The following is a 24,207-nucleotide window of genomic DNA, read 5'->3' as shown; positions in this document are numbered from 1 at the left end:
ATGAGTGCAAGGCCTCGCCCTCCTCCATGAGGCGAGGAATGGCGCCCAGGGCCACGGCACTGGGTTTCCCTGTCTCTCGCCATCCTGCCTGGCTGGACCCTCCCTGTCCCTTCGCCTCCCCCTTGCCGGCTGTGCGTGGCGGAGGGGTGAGGCCTGTCCCCACCCTGGCCATGAGGGAGACGCTTCGGTGGGTCTGGGGCCACCACTGGCCTTGGAGGCCTCCCTGCCCCATGGGCCTGGCATGAGGGGACATCTCCAGAGGGAAGGGACTCATCTCCAGCTGCCCCATGGCTGCTGGCCCATGGTGGGGGGAGGCGTCGTGTCTCCCCCTCACAGCCTTCCCCAAAGGCAGCCATTCCACTGGACATGGAGGGAGGCGCAGAGCCGTTCCCTCACAGCCCGTCATGGCGCCAGGCCTGCGGCCTGCCACGCAGCATGGCAGCGCTGAGGGAGCTTCCTCCACCCCCACAGGAGGCAGGGACTCTCCGGTGCCGACGTTCCCCACACGTCCTCTCCATCACACCTCAGCCGCCCCCGAGGCTGGGTGTGGGGGGAAGCAGGGTGCCCACCCACCAGTCCCAGCCGTTGGGGCCGGGCTCGCCATGGCCCCCCATGCCCCACCAGTGAAAATGCCGCAACAGCCTCACCCACCTCTCATGAGACTGGAAAAAATATCGCAAGAGAAAGAGAGAAGGAAGGAAGGAAAGAGGCAAAGATAGATAATGGCTTCTTTTTATTTGCTTTCTGCTCTCTGAGTCATGGTTTTCAGTTTTACTCCCCAACCGCAAAGACTAAAGCTTTTTTTTTTCTAAAAAAGCCCCGTGAAAGTCAAAGTTCGCTTGTAGCCCCGTGGCTTTTGGTCTGAGGCTTTAAATACGTCCCCATCAGACAGGACGATATCGAGCTGTGTCAGGGTATCTTTTTGCATCCGAACCGCTCTCAGCCCTTCTTCCACTTCCTCTCTTTGAAAGCAGCCCCATCTTTCATAACCATGTTGTAAATGAATCATCTCTTTTCTGGCCCCGCGCCCCTGGGAGTTAGATTAAACTTGTTGTTTCTGCTTAATTTCAAGAGATGTGAACTGTGTCCCCACAAAGATGGAGCCCTGAAACGGACCGACAACGGAGGTGAGTACCCTGCGCAGAGCCGGGTATGTCGTGCAGAGCCTCCGGGGACCCAGCAGCTGTCCCTGGCACAAAATAATTCCTTTCTGAGCCCATGTCACCAGAAAGGGAAGGCTGGAGGCTCCAGAGGAATGAAAACACTCTGCCTTTTTCTTCCAAAACTTCACTTTCTGAAGCCTCCGTGGTGAGAAGACCTTTCCCGGGGCGGGGGGGGGCCTGCTTGACCTCTGGCTGGTGTCAAAGCACAGCCCCTGAAATGTGCACTTTCTTGAGTTTAACCTCGCAGGAATCGGTGCACGATCTGGCATTGTTTACAGGAGCGTGGAAGCTGATGAGTTATTTGCTGCATGCTTGCACAGCAGCAGGGTGATCCTCAGGTTAACAGAGCCTCAGCTTTGACTCCCCATCCAAGAGCAGGGACCAGGACACAGTAAAGATGGTTTTTCTCTGCAGGACTTATCTGCTCATCGTTGATGCCTCTCAGCCTCTGGTGGTGAGAAGCACTGTGGAGTCTGATGTCAGTTGTCAGGGCTTGCAGCTATTGACGCTAGTGGCTGTGTAGATCAAAATTAATTTTTCTCAAAATCTTATTTCTCAGAAAGGCTTCTGTACCTACCTGCCGCTTACCTTAATACACAAAGAGTTAAATTAGGCAAGGAGGTCTTTATTCTGATAGAGCCCATATTTAGTCAAGAAGCCCCAAGTCCAGGATATTTTGTGGAAGCATCTGCTAGAGCTGATCATAAGTGCCACGAGTCTTAGTGCAATAGCACAAATATCCTGTTGGGGGATTGTTTTATAATAACATAGCGTCTTCTTCCAAGCATGTTATTACATGGTTTGGTCAAGTCTGTGTAGACAGGCACAAGAAGTGTTACAGCTGTGTCACTGTACAGAATTATATAGCCCAAGTACTTACAGTGCTGTATGGAGTTTGGTTTTGCCTGCCCAAGTGAATCCATCCTAATTCTAGCTAAATCCTCCCAGTGCAGTACCCATACTGATAGGGATCAGCCCACAAAGGCTCCTGACCTTCAAACTTTCTCAGTTCTGTTCTGACCAGCTGGAATTTTGACTTACACATCTGATTTGGGAAGTGTTTTGGTGGACTTAGATTTTAATCTAACTTGGCTTGATGAAAAAGAGCCTTCTTTAGCCGTTGATAACAACCAATAAAGGGAGCTTTGTTTTGACTACATGTCAAACCTGTCCCATCAGCATCATTTACTGCTTGGATGCTTTTCCTGGGTTTGGTGAGGTCTTCGACTCTGGGTCTCAAGTCCTGAGGGGTTGCTTTTAAGCACAATGAGCATTGTACATTTCTTTTCCCAAATAAATGTTTGCTTTCTTATTTAATCTGGAGGTGGTATCTGTCTGTCTTTCACCCACAAAGAATTTGATTGCTAACCAAGTTACAACAAGCAGTATTTCAAATCTAACATCTAACTTAAGTTGGCTCCTTTCCTACACTCTCTTCCTTCTCTCCCTCCCATGCTTGTCTGCAGCCCTGTCTGAGTTTAAGACTCTTCTGGGTTGCCCCATGTGAACCTCCGCTCTCTGTCTTATTTGCATCCCTAGGGTGGGCCCACGTCGTCTGTGCTTTGTACATCCCGGAGGTGCAGTTTGCCAACGTGCTCACCATGGAGCCAATTGTCCTGCAATATGTGCCCCACGACCGCTTCAACAAGGTAAGGCCGTCTCTCTCTTGCTGCCCAAAGTGTACGTGCCCCACCTTGTGTTTTTGGGGTCATCTTATTCTACCACATCTCCTGTCCAATTTATTTTAATTTCTGGGTACTCAGATTCCTTTAAAAAGAACTAACAAAGTAAATTCCCATTCTTGCAAATAACTTTTTGGACCTCCAGTTCTCTCTTCCCCAACTCCCTGTAACTTGAGCAATCTCTGCCTTGCAGTTGCATGTTGGTTACTCCACATTTTGATCTGAGACAGTTGTTATTTGGGGAGAAAAAGAAAATGCTTGAGTTTTGTGCCTGCCGCTGAGAAATAACCTGCAGCTCTTGTCATAGGAGGGAGCTGACTGGACACAGAGTTACAAGTTCTTGAAGGCTTTGCCTCCTGGTGCAGGGTGAGAGTGAAGCAGACACTTTGTCTGCCTCTTGGAGTGAGCACTTTTCCTTTTTTTTTTTTTTTTTTTTTTTTTGCAGACCTGCTACATCTGTGAAGAGCAGGGCAGGGAGAGCAAAGCAGCCTCTGGAGCGTGCATGGCCTGTAACCGGCATGGCTGCCGGCAAGCTTTCCATGTCACCTGGTGAGTTCCCCACAGCATCAACCCAAGAATACCCCCAGCTATTGGTTTTTCTGCTATGACTTTGAGGCTGCACCAAACGGGTGGCGGTGGGGAGTTGGGCTAATCGCCCTGGGTTTATTTTGTGCGAGGGGTATCTCATCCATGCTCAGTGTGTGAGGGGAACTTCCCCAGGAAGGCTGAGGTTTCACCAGTGAGCCTTCCCTGCTGAGAACCAAGGCTGGGGATTTCCCTAAGACTGTGTGGAATCCAAGAAGAGAAGAGATGAGTCACAACCCAGGAATGTTCCTTCTCCAGCAGAGCACATGCAAGAGTATCATCTAGATGGTGTGATTTTAAGGGCTGATATCCTCATGTACCCTCGCAGCCTGAAAACAACATTCCCTATCAGCAGAACAGGGAGATTCCCAGCTTTACATGAATTCCTTGCTCATGATATGTCTTTCGTTGGAATTGTTACTGGTCTTCCAGGCCTCCCTTAACAAAAACAAAAATATCAAGACAATTTGGTAGAAAGGTACTGACAATTTTGAAGATCTTAATATGAATTAAAAATAGTCTGAACTTTTTCCCCCCTCCTTGCAAACCATTTGCCCAGCAGAACAGGAAATTTCAAGACCCTGCCTGGGTATCCTGAACTATTCTTTGCCCTTTGATGGGATATGTGATCTAGTTGTACAATTTGCTTTATCCTCCTCCTAATCGCATGTATTTCAGTGCCCAGATGGCTGGCCTCTTATGTGAAGAGGAAGTCCTAGAAGTCGACAATGTCAAATACTGCGGCTACTGCAAGTACCACTTCAATAAAATGGTGAGTTTCTTCATCCCTGTGGCAGAGGTTTTTTTTGTCGTTGTTATCCTAGACTGTATCAGTGCTCAGAGCAGTAAGAAATGCCAAGAACACATAAACATAGACTGCAGCCTGCTTCACTTTTCAGACATTCAGTCAGAGTCACTTAGGAATAAAGATTAATTTATATTTTGCATTTCTAAAGCATCTTTAAACCCATTTTTGAAACTAGGGGATGAATTCTTCCCGCCTATTCTGGCTTCCCTGACCCGCTCTGTATGGCTGAAAGCTAAGTCCCCGCAAAGGAGAGCAGCCATGGTCCTTGATGCTGCAGGGAGTTGGGGGTATAGCTCAGGCACCCTGGGCAGGAGGGTAACACGGAACAGCCAGAACTTCTGCCTGAGGACAGAGAGAGCCCAGAAGAGACATGGAGTCATTCCCTGTTTGAGGGATATTTGGGGCAAAGGACTTCCCCCTATTAATTACACTACCGAGAGGAAAGAGAGGAACCCTTTTCCTGTTCTGCATAATTGGTAGGCACCTGCTCTCCCCCCTGCAGCAAAAAGGAAATTTGATCCTCCTCTACAGCTTTATGTCTCAGTGGCTCCTTTGTTGCTGGCCTTTCCCACTTTCCTTCCTGCTTATCAGTGCTATCACATACAGTGACTGATGTCTTGAGCTTCCCCTCAAAGTCAAACTGGAGGACACCTTCCCTGCCCTTCAGGTACCCTCAGTATCTGACACAAGTGTAGCTCTGTGTCAAGTTTGCTGATGCTGAGATAGATAGCGGGACTTCTGCGTGTGCCTGGGGTCTGAGAACAGGGCATCCCTCCTCACACGCCCCCACGCCCACTCAAGACTGCAAGCTGGACACTGGTGTTCAGGAGGCCTGGCTTGTCTAACCAACACTGCTGCTCCCGTTCATCTTGTTTACAGAATGGTCTCTTAGCAGCTGTGCCTTTCACCTTACAAGTGGCAGTGTGCATAGGCCACCAAGAACCAAGGATTTGGGGAGTTATATCTACATGCTCTTTGTAAGCCCACTGGTATGGCATCTGCTGTGGTCCCCATGTTAGGAGCCAGGCTGGGCATCTGGTACAAAAAGAATTTGGTCCTACATGTGGTAGACAAGCCATTTACTGTAATTTTGCTCACCATAACAGTGAAAGCTGGGCTCTGTAACACTGTTTCCTCTCTCTCTTTTTCTTTTTTCTCCTGGTCTCCACCTCCTCTCCCCTTCCCCGCTTACCTCAGAAGACTTCACGCCACTCTGGAGGTAGCTCTTTCATTGCTGGAAGAAGGAGTCGATCCACATCCCCTACTCAAGAGAAGCATGTATCCCACCACGAAAGGCCAAAGAAGGTAAGATCTGCACAGAGTTTGTCAATCCAGAGAGGCACAGTCGTGTGGGATGGAGGTGAGAAGGGGAAGAGTGTGCAGAGAGCACCTCTGTCTCTGCAGAGAGTTTCACAGTCAGGGATCTGAATAGTGGCTGCGTTTTTAAACAGGCCTCCAGAAATGTGTATGCAAAGAGAGCAGCACAGCCATGGGGAACGTGCGGCCAAGTTTGCATGTTCAGATTATGCCCGAAGGGTCTTGGCAGAACATGCCCATGAAATGTGCAACTGTCCACTTTCTATCTTGCGTCAGGTCCCCTTTGAGGGTGACGTTGTGCTATGGTTTCCAGCGACTGAGTTGATCTGTGTGGAAGTAGTTTGGGCTGTGGTTTTAAATGCAGCAGCTTGAGAACATAAACTGGAGGTCATTGTCCTCAGATACCAGAGTCTAAGTTTTAAAGAACAAAAACATACTGATTAGTAATCTGCATTGTGGCCAGCAGGTTAATTGTAGGCAACAACAATAATTAGTATAAACTAGGTAGCATTTTGTTAGTCAGAGTAGCCACCATAGGGATTCCACCTACTTCAAGTCTACCTTTGAAAATAGTTTGTCTTCGATAAATGATTATTTAGAAGAACACTGTATGCCAGATCTGACTGGTACAATAGTTATTTATCTAACTCTGCTGGTTAAGACGTACTCATCAAAACTGCTGCAGTGTTACAAGATGTGTTAACAGCACACCAAGGTTCATAACTAACCAACTGCCTCACGTGACGAACGCTCATATTTCAAGGAAAGGCAGCAGTGAATGTGGCAGGCAGAATCCCAGCAGACTCCTGGCTTCTGACAGGGATGCAGGTTGCAGCGTAGAAGGGTCTGTGCCAAAAGAAATGAGGAGGCCAGAGGCTTCTGAGGTATTTGTTATTTATAATAATAAATAGCCCTAAAAGGCAGGACATGCATTTTTTGGAGGATCCAGGTTCGAAGGCTAGTTCAAGGCAGCAGAATAAGAAATCCTCCCTACCCCTTGATACAGCTTTTGTATTATCAAGGATGCAGTGTAGTACTGCCACCCTCCTTCGCACCCTGTCTGTACAAAGCAGTGGGGTAGGATCTGAAACAGAAATAACTTATACAGGAATACTGACAGTACGGTCAGATAGTTTTTAATACTTTATGGGCCACATCCTGGTTTTCGTAAGCAGAAATCCAGAATTACTCTACCAAGCAGCCGCTGGATATATTCCACTATAATCAGAAGCCAAATATACCTTGTTGTATAAACACAATTGGTGATACCCCCGCAAATCGCAGTGCAAATCTTTTAAGTCTTACCATAGGTGTCTGGCTGTTTACTTCTTTTTTGTTTGCTTTTGTCTTGTTGCATACAATGCATAAACGATTTTGAATGGTAATGATAATGACCCACATCCAGAAACAGCCGGATGACTCTCCGGTGGGTTATGTGGCCGAAATCTGATGGATCTCAGCCCAGTCTCCTGGGGACAAGGGCATCCAGGCTTTCAAAAGCAGTACGGCCATCAGTTAATACTGACTGACACCCTCCTGGCGTGCCCAGCTGAGAGTCCATAAATCGTGTGGGCAGGAAAGCCATCTCCCTCTTTATTTACAGAGGTTATCCCGCAATATCCAGTTTGAAACGCTGCCCGCTATGTCCATTACGTGTTTGGGAAGCTTGCCCAAACCGTACCTGATACATGGGCAAACAAGGCAAACCTCGCTTACAAAGTGGTGCCCGCCCCGCTGCCGACACCGAGTCAGTACATTTCCTGCTGCCGCCGACAAGGCTAAAGCGCATAGGGAGTATTTACTCCTCTTGTGTGTTCAGCTGCTGCGGGGAGAGGAGGAGGAGGAGGGAGGGAGAAAGAGCATCTGTGCCACGGACGGGGAGCGAGCACTTGGCACAAGGTGCGGGGCTGTACTGGAACGTGCTATTTTTAGCCAACAAGCAGGCAGAGGCGGGGGGAGAGGGCAGGATCGGGGTGATTGACGGCGGCTTTGGAGAGCTCAGCTGTAATTGTAACTGACAGGCTGCACAAGTCCAAGGCTGGGGGACCGTACCAGGGTTTCTATATTTGCACAGCGCCTGGTGGCCGGGGTGGGAGCGCAGTCACGTGCCTGGCAGGTAGGAGCAGGGGAGGTGCTGCTTCCCGGCTTTGGTTGGAAAGCAGGTCAGCGCCAGGGGGAGAGTGAAAACAGGAGGAATATGGATTTATTTATAGGCCTCTCAGTGGCGCTTGCCACTATTGTTAGCCTCTGGGTTCCTCACAAACGTGCAGAGACTCCGTCTCGCTGCTGCCTCACCACTTTCCCCTGCGGATGGCTCATTGGGTTTGTGAGCAGCAGATCCGATGGAGGCCCCTTCCAGGGCCGGGATTGCTTGGCAGGGCCACAGCGCAAGTGCAAAATCAGCTCCTTCCACACGGAGAGGGGGAGACAGCACGGAAAGGGGGACGAGGCGTGCAAAGCAGCCGAGACGGGCAGGGTGAGGAGGGCACTCTGGGCTTCCAGGGGTGTTGGGTAGTTCACAGGTCTGGGGGTGGTTGTGAAGTGCGGGGTGGGTGTGAGGCAGTGTGGGAACGCAGACCTTTCCAAGAGGTGCCCCAAGAGGGGGATGAACCATTAGTTCCCACATGGTTTTGGAGTACGTGACTAGCAGTGCATGATTTAATCGCACATGTTTCAGGGGAACTGGGCGTGCTGCTGTGCTGACCTGAAGCAGAACAGCTTTTTCTTGAGCCTGTCCAGCTGTTGCAGCCGGCTGGTCCCGTCCTCCCGGAGCTGGAGGCGTTGCAGGGGAGCTGATCGCTCAGCCACAGCCCAAAGCGTGTGTGTGAGCCCCTGGGCTGCAGGTGCTCATGGCTCTCCGCTCCAGAAGGAGCTCAGGGCCTGACAACTCCCTTCCAGTGCAGGGCTGCAGCTGTTTACTTAGGCTTTACGGAGGAAAACTCTGGCTGAGTTAATGACTAAGTGAGGGGCACAGGATTTAACCCAGTGGCTTCAGTAAGACAGCAAAGACTCGGGATTTGGACTCCTAAGCCCTGGTGTAAAACAGTTCAGCATTTGTGAAGAGTCTTGTTCTCTGCAGAACAAGGGACAATTGTGATGTGGGACTGCGAGCCAGCGTCGGCATCCCCCGCCTCTTGCAGGCACAAATGACACCAGCCCAAGCATTTCCTTCTGTGCTGCCCCGAAAATGGGAGAGCTCCAGGCTTTGGGTTTTCCTCAGAACATAGCAGGCCTTTAGCAAAACCAGCCCCATTTATTTCTTTGGGGTTGGTATTGCAATGTGTGTGCTCTACCCTGTGGGAGCCTTTGCAGGGTTTGTTTGTTTAAAAAAAGAAAGAAGAAAGAAAGAAGGAAAACAATAGCTAAATACCAAGAAAATGCTGGATGACGCACAGGGGTTGAATGAAGTACAGATGTTCTGTCACCTATATTGTCTGCTTGAAATGCACAGAAAAAAATTACCATGCTCTGTGGAATGAAATTTGTCACACCAGGAGCAGACGGGAGCACATGCGCTACAACATTTTTAGGCATGTATCCCATGGAGGGAGACAGTCATCTAGTGTTATTCTTAGTGAACACCTGGAACCCATAAGTAAAATCAGAGGACTTTTAATTTGGTTATGGGACATTGTTATGGGAGGAACGGTCCCTGCCAGTGACATAGGAAAGAGAGGGAAGCGCTTGGAGCAAATAAGCCCACCTGCAGGTGTTCCTCAGGTCTGGGTACGGAGCCAGTTCTCCACAATCATAACGCATCTTCAGCTCCTGAACTGCTTCCCTAACCACGGGGGCACTTTATGGGGGTACGGGGACTGTCTCTGTCCTGCTCCCCTTATCCTTTAGCAGCAGCCAGAGCAGCGCACGAGCCCCTGGTCCCACGGCGGCTGAGCAGATGCCCGGCAGAGCCTGCCTCCCCGCTGCCATCGCCTGTCTGTCTAGACCCAGTGCCAGTGGAGGAAACAAGCCAAGAACCCAGCCTGGCAGACTTAGCACACTGGAGAAGTTGTACTGGGCTCAAAGCTAAACCCAGTGGGTCTGTGAGGGGCTTTGTGTTTGCATTCGAGTTGGTGACACAGGTCTGCCTCTTGGAGTTCTGTGTCCATGCAGGCACCAAAGGGCAAAGTGGACGTTTTTTTCAAGTGGGATGCAAGTGGCTGCTTGTGATACCAGCACAGGTTTTTTGGGAAGGAGTACTGAACCTAAATCTGCTCTGATCTAGCTATAGTAGCCTTATTTCATCGCATCCTTGACTGGCTTTCTGTGACCTCTTGTTATGTGGGTGTTTAACCACCTCCGGCAAATCCTGAAGCAATAATTTGAGAGCGCACAAAGCCCAGCAAGGGCTGGCTGTGTGGCCTTGTGTAAAACCTCTCGTGCACTCAGAGTATACCTCAAGGCAAACCTGCCAAATCCCCAGCACGGCCCTGGTGCAAGCGAGGTTGCCGACAGGGGCTTACTCTGTGAAGGCACACTCTGCCCGGTGCTGCCTTCCTCCTGGCTGCGGCTGCCATGGCTGCAGCAGAGAGCCAGGCCTCCTTCTCCGGGTGAGGAAGTTCAGAGAGCCTGGGAAAGAGGGAGGGAGCAGCAGAGCCTGCTTGGCTCTTCCCAGCTCTTCCCTCCCTCCTTCCCCTGCCCAATCTACTTTTAATGATCCAACTGCCGGTGTCCAGCAGATTAGAAGAAGGGGCTCCGGGAAGGGGAGACAGCGGTGGGGGGAGCGAGAGGAGCTGTGCATAACCCTTTTTGGCAGCGACAGATCCTGTTTCGTTCCTCCTGCGCTGGGGAGCTCGAAGGGAGATTGTGTCGCCGGCACGCCCCCCCATGCAGCCGCACTCCCCCCGCCGCAGGCCTGTCCTGCTCCGTGCCCACATGCCAAGCCCCAGCTGCTCAGTCCTGCATGGAGAGAGTTTGTTTTCCATGAAGTTTGTTGCTGGGGGCAGGTTCATGTTCCCTGCAGACCGCAGTTCGCCCAGCCAGCCTACTGCAGGGAGCACGGAGCGGCTGCAAGGTAGGGCTCGGCTTTTGCTTGCAAAGGTGGGATGGGGGCGTTGAAAGGTTTCCTGCTCGCACAGTGCATCCTCCCTCCCTCCTCCTCCCCTGAGTCCTGCTTCGTGGCACAGCCAGGCAGGGCTCCGTGGGCAGGCTGGGCTGTTGGCAGTGGCTGTGTGGTCTGTGAAGTTTCCTGCAAGGAGGGTTTGGAGGGGGGGTGCCTGTGTGCCAGGGAGGTGAGGTGCTGGACGCAGAAAAGCCGGGTGGGGAGAGGGCACTGGAGAGGCAGGGGACCAAGTGTTTCTTCCCCCCTCTCCCCTTGCCCCCCCTTCCCTTTGGGCCCTGCAGCTCTTGCAGGAAGCATTTGGAGCCTTCTGGTTCCTGGAGAGAACCCACACGTTTAAAAGCCTCCGGTGCAAGCTTGGGAACGCCCCAGGTTGTCTGAGGGCCTGTCAACACAGGCAAGATAGCCAGGAGTGACTGAGCACCCTGACAGTCTCAGTGCCGTGGTGTCTGCGGGCAGCTGAAGTAACTGTCTCACCGGTGCCTTGGTCTGGGGGCAGCCCAGCCCATCTGCAAAATGCCCATGGGGTGACAGAGTTAATTGTCCTGCCCGTTTAACACAGGGCACTGCATTTCTCCAGTAATATTGAAGAAGGTGTCAGGTCCTGTTGCCCTCCTGAGTTCCCAAAGGCATTAGAGAGTAACTGGAGGGTGGGAGGTGGGTGCTACTGGGTGTGCAAAGGCAGTGGGCACCCCAACTCAGCAAAGACTTAGGACTACTGGCTGAAGGCCAGAGAGCTCCTGGGTCCCTGGCCCTGTGGGTTTCTGCTCTGCCCAAGCAAGAGTGAGACAGAGAGGCTGGGGAGGAGGTGCTGTGGGAGAGGGAGAAGTGCTTGGTAAGCACCACGGAGGAGCAAAGTGTGCCTGTGGGCATGGCTGGGGGCTGCGTGCAGGGACACCGGGCCGCTGAGCTCCTCCTCAGGCTGCGGTGGTCCTGGTTTCAGTGCGCTCCTTTGAGCAGAGCACGAAGACTGGTCTCTGTGGGACAGATTTTCTAAATAGTTTGAGTGCAGTTGCTCAGCACATGTAGTCGGGGCCAGATCTTCAAAAGAGCTTAATACCCAGCATTTAGCTTTTTGGAAAACCTGACCATTTATTCAAGCATCTAAATGGGAGCTGAGGCATTCCAGAAATCTGGTCCCTATTGTGCAGGCTGGGTTCTTGCTGAATATGTACATATGTACGCACTCCTACATCTAACCAGGGGACTGCTCAGTTAGCTGTTGTAGACTCTGCGCTGCCGACAGCGAAGGGAGGTTTTTCAGACAGGAGACAGCCAGGATTTTGAAGCTGGAGGATGTGAGTTTGGTGGTTGCCATCACAATGAAACTGTGGGAGGTTTTTATAGTTCACTGCGGTGACAGTCAGGACATTTCTGCTTTTCCCCATGCACGTGTATGGGTGGATGTGTGTGTATGTACGTGTGTAGGTTTGTTGTCGTTAGCCAAAATGGCTTGGCTCTGCCTTGTCTCCTCTTGACCATGATATGTGAAATTAAATCAGTACAGTGCTGTCTCTCTGGCATTTGCAGTATTGTATCTTATTCCCTCCTGTTGCAACTTCGTGATTGAAGTGCATTTGGGATTCGGGGTCTAAAAATGAGAGAACAAGCTTTGTGGTATTCAGAAAGTTTAAGGACCGGGGTTGGTGCAGTAATTTGGCAAAATGTATTGTAATGAGGTGTCTGGCTCCCGTTTTCCATTTCTAGCTTCCGAGAGTGGCACTGGCAGCATCTGCAAGTAGGCGAGCGTGTGTCCAGGTGGGGGGGGGATCTCTTGACTTTTCTTTCTGAATTTTTGGATGCCTTCCTGTGAAATATCAGCAAGTTTTCTCGTCCCGTGTGCCCTGGTTTTCCCATTTGTAAAATGAGATGTAGATATTAAAAACTTCTTTTCAGCTCGTTGAAACTCTCTGCTGTGTGCTATTAAGTGAGTGCCATGTTACTACTACTGGAATAATGAGCACTGATGTGCACGTGGTCTGTGACGAGCTGCCTAACTAACTGGGACACAGTTTCTCTGTCTTCCTGTCCTAGAAGACCCAGGAGAGTTAGACAGTGTTTATAGCATGAGAAGCTCCCAAGTATTATGAGATTTAGTAAAGATCTAATTTTAATTTGTCTTTTGGCACTTTGTAGAAATCACGTTTTCAAGCTTTCCTTGTTCACTGCAAAGCAGGAAATGTGTATTAAAGAAAGAGGAAAAAAGAAAACAGATTCTGGTAAAATACTGTAGCTCTAGGAACCGAGGCTTTAACAGATACGCCAAACACCGGGAGCCTTGTGATAAAATGATGGATATTGACAGCGTTGGTTGTGCACTCAGCAAGTGCAGTGAAGCTCGAGGTTGGATTTGCCTCCTTTTTTTACCAGCTCATCCCAGTGAAAGCTTCCGTCACGGCAGGTTTACGCTGCAGGGGCACTGGGGGCTGCAGCATGGGGTCTCTTTTTCAACTGCGATGGAAATTCAGCCAAACCCGCCCTGGAAGGTGCTGATTTCTGGACCACTTTTGCTTCACCTCCACTTCACTTCATGCCTGCCTTCTCCAGCCTTTTCCTCCTGCCCTTTCCCTCCTCCTGCCCCCTTTTTCCCCCATTTGGCATATTGTTTCCTAAGCTAATTATTCCACTCTCTTCCCCCCCTCCACCCCCCAAAAAACCACAGAGTGGAGCTCATGTATTTGCTGCAATCGCATCTTCCCCCGAGCGTCCCGTCTTTGGCATGTGCTGGCGGCTGTAGCCTCAGGGCTTTGCCTGCATGAGGAAGCAATCAGCGTCTTTCTGGAGCATCAATGAATTTTGATGTGACTGGTCTGTTCTGAACCCACCTTCGGTCCAGACTGAGGACTTCAGCTTCTAGAATAAAACACCCGTGTGTGGGGCTTGCATCAGATTAGGCATCCTTTCCCACTAAAAGGTCTCAGAGGCAAGAGGATGGATTTTTCTAAGCCCTGCATCTCATGCAGGTGTTTATCTGGCAGCAGCTCTCTTGGTCCACACACCAGCGACCACACTGGGAAGTTTGGAACTCAGCACAAAAGTTTCTGCAGCTTCAGTACAGATGGATGCATCTTTAGCTGACATTGGTAGCACAGAAAAGCTCCCGTAGTCAGTTGAGCATATTCCCATGGGAGCGTGCAGCTGAGGAAGACAGGGATGAAGCAGGAGCGTGTGATGGAGCATGCTCTTCTCTCCATCCATCCCGTGTGCCAGCTGGCCTGGGCATTCTCAGGCCCCACGGACTTGAAGTCACGCAGGCCTACATTTTCAGTCCGTTCACTCCTTGGTTACAGTCCATTCCCCAGGAGAACATAAAATCAGGGCAGGCAGGACTCAGTGTTTCTCAGGCCATGATTTTTCCTTGGTTTGCAATTTGAAGAATCCCATGTTTCTGGGGCTTCAGTGAGAGAAAAAGCAGGATGAATAAATCTAAATAGTCTGTCTTCTGTTAGCAGAGATGGACCCAGACCAGCTGTCTCTTTTGGGAGGGGAGATGTGGGGGATCTCTAGGTTAGGGTCCAGCCAAGGTTCCAAGATCTCCACTGACTGATCTCTTTACCTGTGCCCGTGCAACACGTGCTGAAATCCAGACTCTCCCATTGACTGTACAGGGTGTATCTGAGAAACCCTTGAGGAAGGGGGAGAGTGAGGGTGAGGGTGCACAGAGTCCCTTTGGGGAAATGGCAGGAGGAAGGCTCAGGTTTCTTGAAATCAGCCAGAGCTTGTTAAGTCCTTCCCTATCATCTTACCATAAACTGATTCGTGGGCTTCTGTTGATATTCTGCACTCCAGATGTTGGCTGCAGCTGGGGTAAAGATAGTGGGACGCTCCCAGCCAGAAGCTGGGATGTGGGGGAAGGGATACTGGGCTCGTGTGGATGGGTGGAGAAGGAAAGAGGAATATGAATGTATGGTTGTAAATCCACCCCTACACACCCTCCTTTCTTTTCCCTTACAACTGCTATTCTCAGCAGAGGAAAAGTTAGCCTTCCAGTACTTTCTGATTTCTCTTGCAGAGTCGGAAAGACAAGGAAAGACCTAAACAGAAGCACAAAAAACGTCCGGAGTCTCCCACCAGCCTTACCCCGTCCTCGGTGCCCGTCGCTGCAGAGAAGGTACCAAACCTGCAGGGTGTGAGTGTGTGAATGTAGGGTGGGGAGGGAGGGCGGGGGAAAACCATCGGCACTAGCTTTCCTAGGAAGCGGGGAGGAGAGTACAGAAGAGCAGAGAAAGGCTTTTTGTCCATTTATTTTGATTCCTGATTCGTCACATTCTCCCTCTCTCTGCCTGACTCCCCACCTCGATGCCCACCTTGGGAATTTAACACGGCAGCTGTCTTGATTTCTGTCAGCACTGACGACACAATCATGCAGCTAAACTCCCAAGTGATTGAGCTGTAAGCGCCAGCCTGTTTTGCAGCAGATGTTCGGATTTGAAGCTCTCGCAGAATAGATAAATATCCATGCTTTGGCCTTTTCTGCTGCCACATTGTAAACAGCTCAGGCAGGTGGGTAAGCAAGGCAAGGCTTGTGGGAGGAGGTGTTATCTTTTATTAGACAAACTGATAGAGCTGAGGGGGGAAAAAAAAGCCAGGCAATCTTAGAAGCACGTTATATCTTCAAAGTGCATAATAGAGGTAGCTTTTCTGTCTGAGACAATGGGAGGTTGGTTCCTCTTTAGTTCCCTCATTTCAGGAAAATTCAGGCAGAGAGGCACAGTGTGGTAGCCTATTTTGCTCCTGAGGCGTACAGGCAGTCCGGTTCCCTGCTGGGAAGATGTCCCTTGTGCAGGTTTGTTTGCCCAGTGCCCAGGGCTGGTGGGGCACAGTCAAGACGTCAGCGTGCTTCTGGTATTCTCTGCTGAAATCGTGCTGCTGACGTGGACTCTTGCACCTGGCTGTAAATCAGGATAGCCCTGAGCTTTCTGTAATTTGTGCGAGACCCCAAACTCCGATAGTGCAGAATAGACACAGTGGAACTTGCCTTGAGCTCACATGCGACAAGGTGAAGGCCAAGTTTGCAGTTCAGGGTCAGGGAACAAGTGAGGTTACTCCAGCACCCGGACCTTTGGAGTTGTACTCTCCTCTCTGTAGTGGGAAAGTAAATTAATGCAGCTCCTTAGCAGGGCTGTTCTGGTGCAAGTGAGAGTAGGATTAGGGCCAAGCTCCTGCTAGAACAAATAAACAACGTGGCCCAGGAATGCCCTTTTGTGCACAGAAATGCTACTTGGAAAGGCTTGGGTGTCCTTTACATGGCAGGGACCGCCTTGTGAAAATGAAAATTCACGGGCTAGTGGTGTCTGCATATGTGAGAAACACTGCAGGGGCAGTCTGGAAGAGTGAAAGCTCCTGCCAGTCAGCACAGGGTTGCTTTGGGTTAGGACTGAAGAGGATTTTCTATGTTCTGTGTGCAGCCAAGCCTGGAAGCAGGGAGTAGGTGTAGGTCAGAGCTGAAATGGCAAAGCTGGTCTCATAGTTCTTGGGCTGGGAGCAGCAGAAAGTTACAGCGGGACAGTGGAGGAACAGCCTCTGAGCTGCAATCACTCTTGATTTACCTGTGCTCATGTTAGGGCAGCTCAGCTCTGGCTTTTGGGAACAGCAGATTCACCCAGTTAACAGAGCTGTCAGGAGCTGATGGCCTAAGAAGATTATTTTCAAGCTGAACTGAAATCCAAAACCTGACTCTTGGCTAGCTAGAGTGGTTGTTAGACAATTACCCACTGTCTCCTCCAAAGCCCTGCCAGACCTTATAAATAAGGAGGGAAGGGTGCAATTCAGTTTTACAGCAGCTTTCAACTCTTTGTAAGCTAAAATTCAGGAGATCCTAATTACTGTAGCTGTGCTTGAGTGACAGGGTTTTAGTGTTTCCCTAGGGAGTTATTATTAATCCTCATAACAGAGAGTGTATTTCCCTTGCTTTTTTTTTTTTTTTTTGTGTGCGTAGATCCCAAAGCATTGTTTGAACTCTCTGTTACCAAAGGTACACACTCTGGATCAAACCTAAGAGCTGCAACAACCTTGCACAAACCCCTCAGGGGGTGGTTGTATGAGGCTTTCTAGAGAGTTGCATCAGTGTAACGTTGCACGGGTTAGACTAATGTAAAACCTTGAAACACGTTAATGTAGCATGTCCAAACAAGTGTCCTATTCGAAACCAAAACCATCTTTGTCCTTTCTGGGTGTTAGATTAGTACAGCTCATCCCAGTAGAGTGTACTGGGGAGCGAGTAGTGTAGATGTGGCAAACCAACAGCTGACGTGACTCTGCAGAAGAGCGTTGCTAGTTCCTGCTGTGCCATGGTTGGAGTCTGAAGAGAGCTGGGGTCTGTTCCTCTCTTTACCACTTGCATGATCTTGGGCAAATAATTTATTGCCTCCTTCTCCAAGTTACCCAATGAACCAGAGCATAAATTCCTCAGGGATAATCCCTGCAGGTGACACGGCCCCCAGTCTTCCGTGGGGGCAGCTGGGTGAGAGCAGATCCCAAAGACCTTGTGGCAGATGGTTGTGTCTGGGCACCTGGGAGAAGGACACTGGCCCGGAGCAGCTGTGCAGAGCTGCAGGAGGCTGATGCAGCCCTTGATGTCCTCGCCAGCCCCATGCTGGCAGCTCACCATGCCTCTTGCACTGTAGCCAAAGTGACACCAGAAACAGTGAGTCCCAAGTTCCCGTCCTGGTGCGCAGGCTGTGCTGGAGCAGGGGTTGGGCTGGAGGCACTGAGCATCACCAGTGGTTTGGAGCCAGCAATGAGGAGCTGGAGCATCGGTCAGATGAATCAGCAGAAGGGCCCTGGCACCTTTTGCTCCATGGGCACTGGCAGTGTGGGCAGGCGATGGAGAGGTGTTACCAGTACCTGAATCCACACTCCAGTCTGCTCCCAGTTTGCTTGGCCTAAAGGGAGTCTGGGGCAACAGACGACTGAGCCTCAGTGTCAGATGTTGCTATCAAAGTCCTCGTAAACTTTCAGCAACCCTTTAATAATGGATTTTTAGAGCTATAGTCCTATACGGTAGGACTTTTCAAGCTGCTTCACCACATTAGGCTGACAGCAGTGGAACTATGTTTGGTTGCTTTGGAGGAACAGTGGTATATCCCACTTCCTTGTTCCCTCAGGCAGCCTGGCCTCTGGGTTCACCTTTTTCTTTAATTTTGCAATCCAGATTTATTTTCCAGTTCCAATTTTCACCTAAGATGTCAGCCACCCTGTGCTCCCCTCTTGAACCATTTAGTTATGAAGAAGGTCCTTTGATGTGGTTTCAGTCTTCCTCTTGAAATCAATTGTGCTAGACCTCTGACTTCTGCCAGGTTTTCGAACATCTCACTGAGTGCTTCCCTGCGACTTCTAGGAATCTAAATACCAGTAATATCTGACACTTGGACTCTCCCCGGCCTCCCGTGTCCTGTCTGTGCAGTGACAACCTCTCACCACCTCACCCTGGTCTGGGGGACAAACACACTGCAAACACAGTGCTGCGGCCTCAGCTCTGGTCTACACCGGAAAGTGAAACTAGGGTGTGAATTCACGGCATGCAAACGACTCTTCACAACACCTCTTCTGAGCTCTCCTCCTGCCTCTGAAAAGTGTCTTTGGGTGGTGCGATTTTCATCACTCTCAAAGAGGGGCAGACGATCCTGCTCGAGGGGCGCAGGAGCGTCCCTTCCAGAGAACATGCAGAGCAGCTGACGTGCTGAAAATCCCCCGGTGGTGCTCCGGGGCTAGGGTTTTTGGGTGGATTTGGAGGTGGAGGGGTTGTAGAGAGTGGATTTGTGCTGGATATAGGCTCTCATTCATTGTCAGGCCGGCTACTTGGAGCTCCTACAGACTTTCTGGGGACTGGGAAAGAGGCAGAAAACATCCCCTCTGGGTAATAGTTTCTGGCTATAATAGTTTCTGGGTGTTTCATGTGGTCTATTCAAAAACTACAAAATGCTGCCAACTAGTAATGCTTTTGAACAGCCTGTTGGAAAGATGGTATTCATGGAGCGGGCCTGGGGCAGAGGAGGGTTTCTCACCAGGGGAGGAGCAATGAGTCTCACCAGTAAGCCTTGGCAGCCAGGGCTGCTCCAGCTCTGGAGTCACACACTGCCAGACAAATTCAGGAGGCAGTTTCGGTGCTCGGGATCTCTCTGTGTAGCTGGTGCCTGGTTCTGGTGATCGAGGTTAGTGAGCAGGCGAAGAGCGAGCAGCATGTCTCTCCCCTCCCCCTGCAAATGCCCCTGGGGAGCCGTCCTGCCGCTCTCTGTTGCACTTGCAGTAAATCTGCAGGATTGCAAGCCACCCCAGCTGCCTTCTCCTGCCAGCTGCAGACATCATGATCACTTGTTGACACACACTCACACATGCTACGTGTTTTGGGCTGCAACATCTGGCTCGATCTGGGTTCTGTAATCTAAGCTGTGGATGCCAAGGCCTCCCTGCACCCACCCTCTCCTGGTCAGGTGCTGGGAAGGGAGCACAGCAGGGTGAAGAGCGCATGATTGCAGGGAGATTTTCCAGGTTTCCTGCTGTTATTTGAGCTCTCGGCATCTACCCAGGACCGGCCTGGAGCTGACAGATCCTGGGTACCTCTGCTTTACGCCTGGCTCAGGCAAATTCACAGTCACTGTGGTGGGTAGGGGTTTGTGGGGGAAGGATGGTGATTACCCCTGCAAATCAAAGCATGGATATTTGTGGTAGGAATCCCTGAGCCTTTTACCATGCCTTGTCCTGACGTGAGTGGGAATTTGCTAGTGACTTAAAAATAAGAGGTTTGGCCCGTCTGTGTCTCCTATCCCCACTCACAAAGAACAGCAGCACGGTGCTGCCTGATCTCGAGGGTGAGGGAAGGGATATGGTAAAGGTTGTTAGTGGCTCAGACGCAGAGACACCGTGGCTTGTACACACGTTTCGGCCCAGAGCTCCTGCTGGAGACTCGTCTGACCTCTAGCTAGTGATCCAGCGTGGAAAGGCAGCTGATGCTTCCAGCCTGCCCGGGTGGCTGCTTCAGCACATCGCCCTGCGGTGCGTGGGCTGGAGGAGCTGCTGCTCTTGTCGCATTGTTCCTCGTTCATGTCCTCCCTCCTTCCCCTCATCAGTAGTTTAATCCAGGGCAAAGCCGCTCTGTGTTTCTGACGCGGCACCAGCCTCCCCCACCCCTTCTGTATTTCGTCAGTGGTTCCCTCTAGGAGCTCGTCCCGCCAATCAGGAGGCAAAGAGATGCTCTTCTGATTTCCCATAAATAAATTAATGAATGAAGAGCTTGGGTGCTGCACAGTGTCACAGAGAGGCCAGGAAACAGGTACAGCCCCTCGGGGGACAGTGAGTGCCGGGGGGGAAGGAGGTGCGTGCATGCCTGCGCTTGGGTGTCCGCGCGACTTCGTCTTTCTCCTGGCTCCAGGTTTGAGGCAGGAGTTTCCCCATCAGACCGTCACCTCCAGCTGGGGCAGCAGGTTTATTCTGGTGGCATTTTTCAGTTGGTTGCTTTAAATAGACCTTCAAAATGTAGCTGCTGCCTCATTTTGAAAGAGAGCTCTCCCACTTCCTCAGTGCTTCCCTATTTTTTTTTCCTCTGCAGCATGCCCTCCCCCCCACCTGTTTGCAACACATGAAACGTTGCTGTCTCTGCACACACACACGCGGATTTCCATGCTGGAGAAAAGCCGATGAGCCAGAGATTGAGACCTCTGTTTATGCAGAAGGCAAGCAGCAGGCACGCAGGTTTCTCCAGTCCTGCTCCCGCTCGGCAGCAGCCCGAATCTCCTTCGCTAGGGAGGCGATGGGACTGCAGCCCTCCTTACTGTTATTAATATTGGCATAATGGTAGCAGACCCTCCCCTTCAGATCAAGGCTGTGTTGTGCTTGGCAGTCCACGTGTGTCTCCTGGAAGGCTCCGCTGCCACACAGAGCTTGCAGGCTCCACGGAGCAAAGTGGGAAAGAAATAGAGGCAGAGAGAGGGGAAGTGATTTAGTGTGGTTTCAGTTTCCTTCTCCCTGCTCCTGGCTGCAGTGCTTGGGCCCTTGCCCCAAGTTCAGGCTCTCCAGAACGGCTGCTAGAGAAGAACCCTTTGTGGCGAGGAGGGCTTGTGGTCGTACCATACAGATCTATCTGCCCTGACCTGTTTGGCAAACAGTATCTAGGCTAACATTTGGCAGGAGATGGGAAAATCCTGCCCCCGAAATCTCTGGGAGTCTCTCAGGGAGGTCTGGGAGGTCAGATCAGCCCTACAGGTGAGTGTCTGTCCATTCACCGCCTTCAGCTGAGCCAGCGCAGCCTCTCTCCCCCCCGCCCCCTTTTGCTTTCCCCCTTTAATTTTGCAATTAAGATTTATTTGCCAGCTCAGATTTCCCCCTTCCACCCTGCACTAATTCATTACTTGCCCTGCACTCCCTTCCTGACACTCTGGATTTAGAACATGTCTTCTCATGTGGTTTCCCCCTGCCCTTCTGTGGCCTCGTGCACCTTGTGCGGAGCTCCAAAGAGGTGAATTTATGGGGGGAAAATTCGGGGCTTTGCATTTCTGCTGAGACGTGAGCCATCTCATTCCTGCGACTTCGTGAGCAGTCTCAGGACTTCCCATAGCCCCCAGACACTGCTCTCCTTTCCCTCCCCAGGCAGATGTGGAAAGTCGGAAAGATTTTCATGCTCCCTCTGAGCTCATAAATCAAGAAGGCTTAATCTCCTACATCCAGGAGTCTGTGATGAGAAAATACAGATTCCCCCTCCTCTCCCCCCTAATTTCCACCACTCCCTTCCTCCTGTCTTTCATATTCCCGGCACATCTGGTGTGTGTTAGGCTGCCAGCTGTTGCATTGTGCAGAGTGATTAAACCATGTGGGAGGAATGGGGAAAGATTTTTATCTGGGCATTCATGAGTCTGCATTACAAGCCCTTTTTTCTTTAGCTCTCCCCAAGAAGAGGTCATCTGGAGTCAGGGATAGTGGAATGTAAGAAAGGTATTGTGCTTCTCTGTGTCTTCCTTATATCTGCTCAGTAAGAAATAGAGGTGTTCGCACTAATGTACAGGTGTTACATTTTGGGCTGTAGCCATCACATTGGAGCTATATCTATAATATTGATTGGTTGCAGTAATATCTTGCAAGAAGAGATCTTTGAACACTGCTAGTTTGGCTTTGAAGTGACTTGAAGGTGAAGGTTTCATATCCTAGCGTGGGTGCCCCGGGGGATCTGGTTTTCAGTTCATTCGACTCTCCCCCTGCTAAACTCCCACACTTCTCTCTCTCATCCCAAGCTCCTGGATTTCCTAGCATCTGGTCAGCCTCTTCATTCCCCTTGCTTCCCTGTCTCCTGCGGGCTTATAGGGGTTTGGATAGCATCTGTTGCTGCATGGTCAGATGCTGCTCTAACAACGTCACTGTGAAATATTTACTGCAGTAGATTTGGAAAGCCCTGGGCTGGCAGGGGAGGTGCTCCAGTGGATGCTTTAGGGAAGCCAGGGAAAGTCCCGTCACAGCACAAGGATGAGCAAGTTTCCCCAGGTGGAATGACCTTGCTGAGAGTAGCACACCTGAGAGAGGCAGCTGAAATACATGCTTGAATCGCAGCCAAATGCAGATTTTATTTGGGCTGAATAACCCTCTGACATCCCTGATGTCTGTGCCCTGATCGTCGGTGCCCTGTTTAATTTCCTGCAGTGAGATGGGATGAGCGTAATCCCTAGGAGTATAAAACCTGGTGCCACCAAGCAGCAATAGAGGGAAATGTTGCTTTTTCTCCCCTAAGATGACCTGGCCATCACTTTGTGGGCAGAGGGGGCAATTACTTCTCTTAAGGGGAAATTGGTAAAAAGAGCCCCTGCTGCGGCCACATCTGGCCTGAGTGAGTCACCTCTGTGCTTGCTGCTGCCAGGGCTCCACCAGCCACCATGAGGGGAGCAAAGAGACCTCGGAGGTCGGCAGGTCGGAGGTGAAAGGCAAGAAGTCCTCAAGCCATGGCAGCAGCCACAAGGGGAAAAAGACGGGAAGCGGGAAGAGCTCAGTTGGCTTCAGCTCAGCTTCATCCAGCGGGACCTTCCAGCCTGCAGGTAAGGGGTGAAGGAGAAGCAAGAGAGGAGGGGATAATGGGGGGATGTTTAGCTTTGCTCCTCTTTGATATCTCTGTATCTGTAAAGATACCTGTTCATCAGCTAGTGCCGTGAAACTTTGCTGATGGTTCTTTCTTTAACCCCTTGAAGGGAAAGGGAAAAGTCTTGTTGCTACTAACTCCATGCACAGAGGGAAGAACCGAGTCAGATGAGTGTTACAGCTCCCCTCCTGTGCAGGCCCGCTGCACTGCAAGGAAAAACAGATCCAAATGTCTGAGTGGAGGGAGGAGGGAAGGGATACTGTGCACAGGCAATATGGGCAGCACCTGCCCTCTCCTCCATAGGTGGTACTGTCTGCAGCAGTGTTTTAAGGAGTATGAGTAGAGAGACCTGAGCCAAAACCTGATATCCAGTCTCCCCTGAGCTTTGAGTCAAAGCCTTGCAGGGCTCCCATCTGCTCCGACCTTGCGCAGTTCTTTTTCGAGCTGTTGTCGTAACAGCGAGCCTATTTCATCTCCTGGGACCCTATTCGGGGCAGGAGGGACAGTGGTGATGCAGGGCCTAGGGGAGCAGACACACGCAGGTTTGGATGGGATGAAGCCGCTGGTGTGCACCTCTCATGCTTGCTAGAGAGCGTCAAAGCAATGCAGGGGGAGTGGGGCTGGGAGGTGACAAAGATGTCCTTCAGCTCAGTGACTAGCCTGTGCCAGAGGACCTGCGTTGTGACTGTGCTTCTGTTGCCCTATGGGCTGAGTTACTGCCACCACGAGCCCTCCTATAGCTGCTTCCCCTCTGCTTCCCCCAGGTACCTCCTGCAGCAACTTGCAGTGCTCCCAGGACTTTGTGACATTCCCCAAGCTTGAGCAGGACGACGAGAAGTACCGGAAGCCTGTCTCTTCCTCTTCTTCTTCCCACTGCTCCCCTCTGTATGAAGGTCAGAAGGGGGACATCTTTGAGCAGAAGGTTATCTTCTCCGGCTTTGGGTCCATCATGCGCTTCTCCACCTCCGCGGTGAGCCAGCAGAGAGGCCGTGATGCTTCCCCCGTGGACTATAAGGCCTCGAACCCTGTCAGCGGCCCTGCGGTGGGGACCAGCGGGACCAGTGGAAGCAGCAGCAGCCACAAGCGCATGCCATCCCTCAGCATGGAGGAGGGAGAGGTGCTGAAGGAAAAGAAGCACAAAGGTAGCAAGAAGAACAAACATGGGCCTGGCAGGCCAAAAGGGGGCAAAAGCAAAGAGATTTTGGGTGCCCAGCTGGCTGGGTCCACATCTACTTCCTCGTCACCCTTCTCCGGGGGCTCTCTTGTTAGCTCCAGCATCGGCAACTCTTCACGGTCCTTCAGCCACACGGGGAATCTGCCCAGCCTCAGCATGGAGTCCCCGCTGCTGGGTTCAGGTATGTTCCCCCTTAGGGCTCCAGGTGTGCAGAGTTCTTCCCAGCCATGCTGTCGTCTTCCTCGCGTTTGGCTGGTGTCTGGACCTGTCAGCACAGGGTCCAGTCCCTTTAATTCATTCCCAGGAGCTATAAAAATGCACATCTGGGTCTTGCCTTCCCATTTTGGCCTTCATCCTAGAATCTCCT

At 51.1% G+C, this 24,207-nt stretch overlaps 1 protein-coding gene across 2 annotated transcripts in view; it reads left to right on the top strand.

Moving 5' to 3' along the window:
- Window positions 1-24,207, top strand: part of MLLT6 (MLLT6, PHD finger containing) — a 44,182-nt gene that overhangs the window by 7,761 nt on the left and 12,214 nt on the right. The window contains exons 3-10 of one of the 2 annotated variants that reach the window (XM_054224032.1): window positions 1,073-1,127; window positions 2,703-2,812; window positions 3,291-3,394; window positions 4,109-4,202; window positions 5,439-5,543; window positions 14,624-14,722; window positions 22,451-22,625; window positions 23,431-24,021. In XM_054224032.1, the coding sequence (XP_054080007.1) occupies window positions 1,073-1,127; window positions 2,703-2,812; window positions 3,291-3,394; window positions 4,109-4,202; window positions 5,439-5,543; window positions 14,624-14,722; window positions 22,451-22,625; window positions 23,431-24,021 (1,333 nt within the window). Of the gene's footprint in view, window positions 1-1,072; window positions 1,128-2,702; window positions 2,813-3,290; window positions 3,395-4,108; window positions 4,203-5,435; window positions 5,544-14,623; window positions 14,723-22,450; window positions 22,626-23,430; window positions 24,022-24,207 lie in introns of both variants that reach the window. The other variant, XM_054224030.1, reaches the window with a different exon arrangement.

This window comes from Rissa tridactyla, chromosome 19, assembly GCF_028500815.1.
Source record: "Rissa tridactyla isolate bRisTri1 chromosome 19, bRisTri1.patW.cur.20221130, whole genome shotgun sequence".
Lineage (NCBI taxonomy): Eukaryota > Metazoa > Chordata > Aves > Charadriiformes > Laridae > Rissa > Rissa tridactyla.
This window is presented reverse-complemented; position numbering and strand designations above follow the sequence as displayed.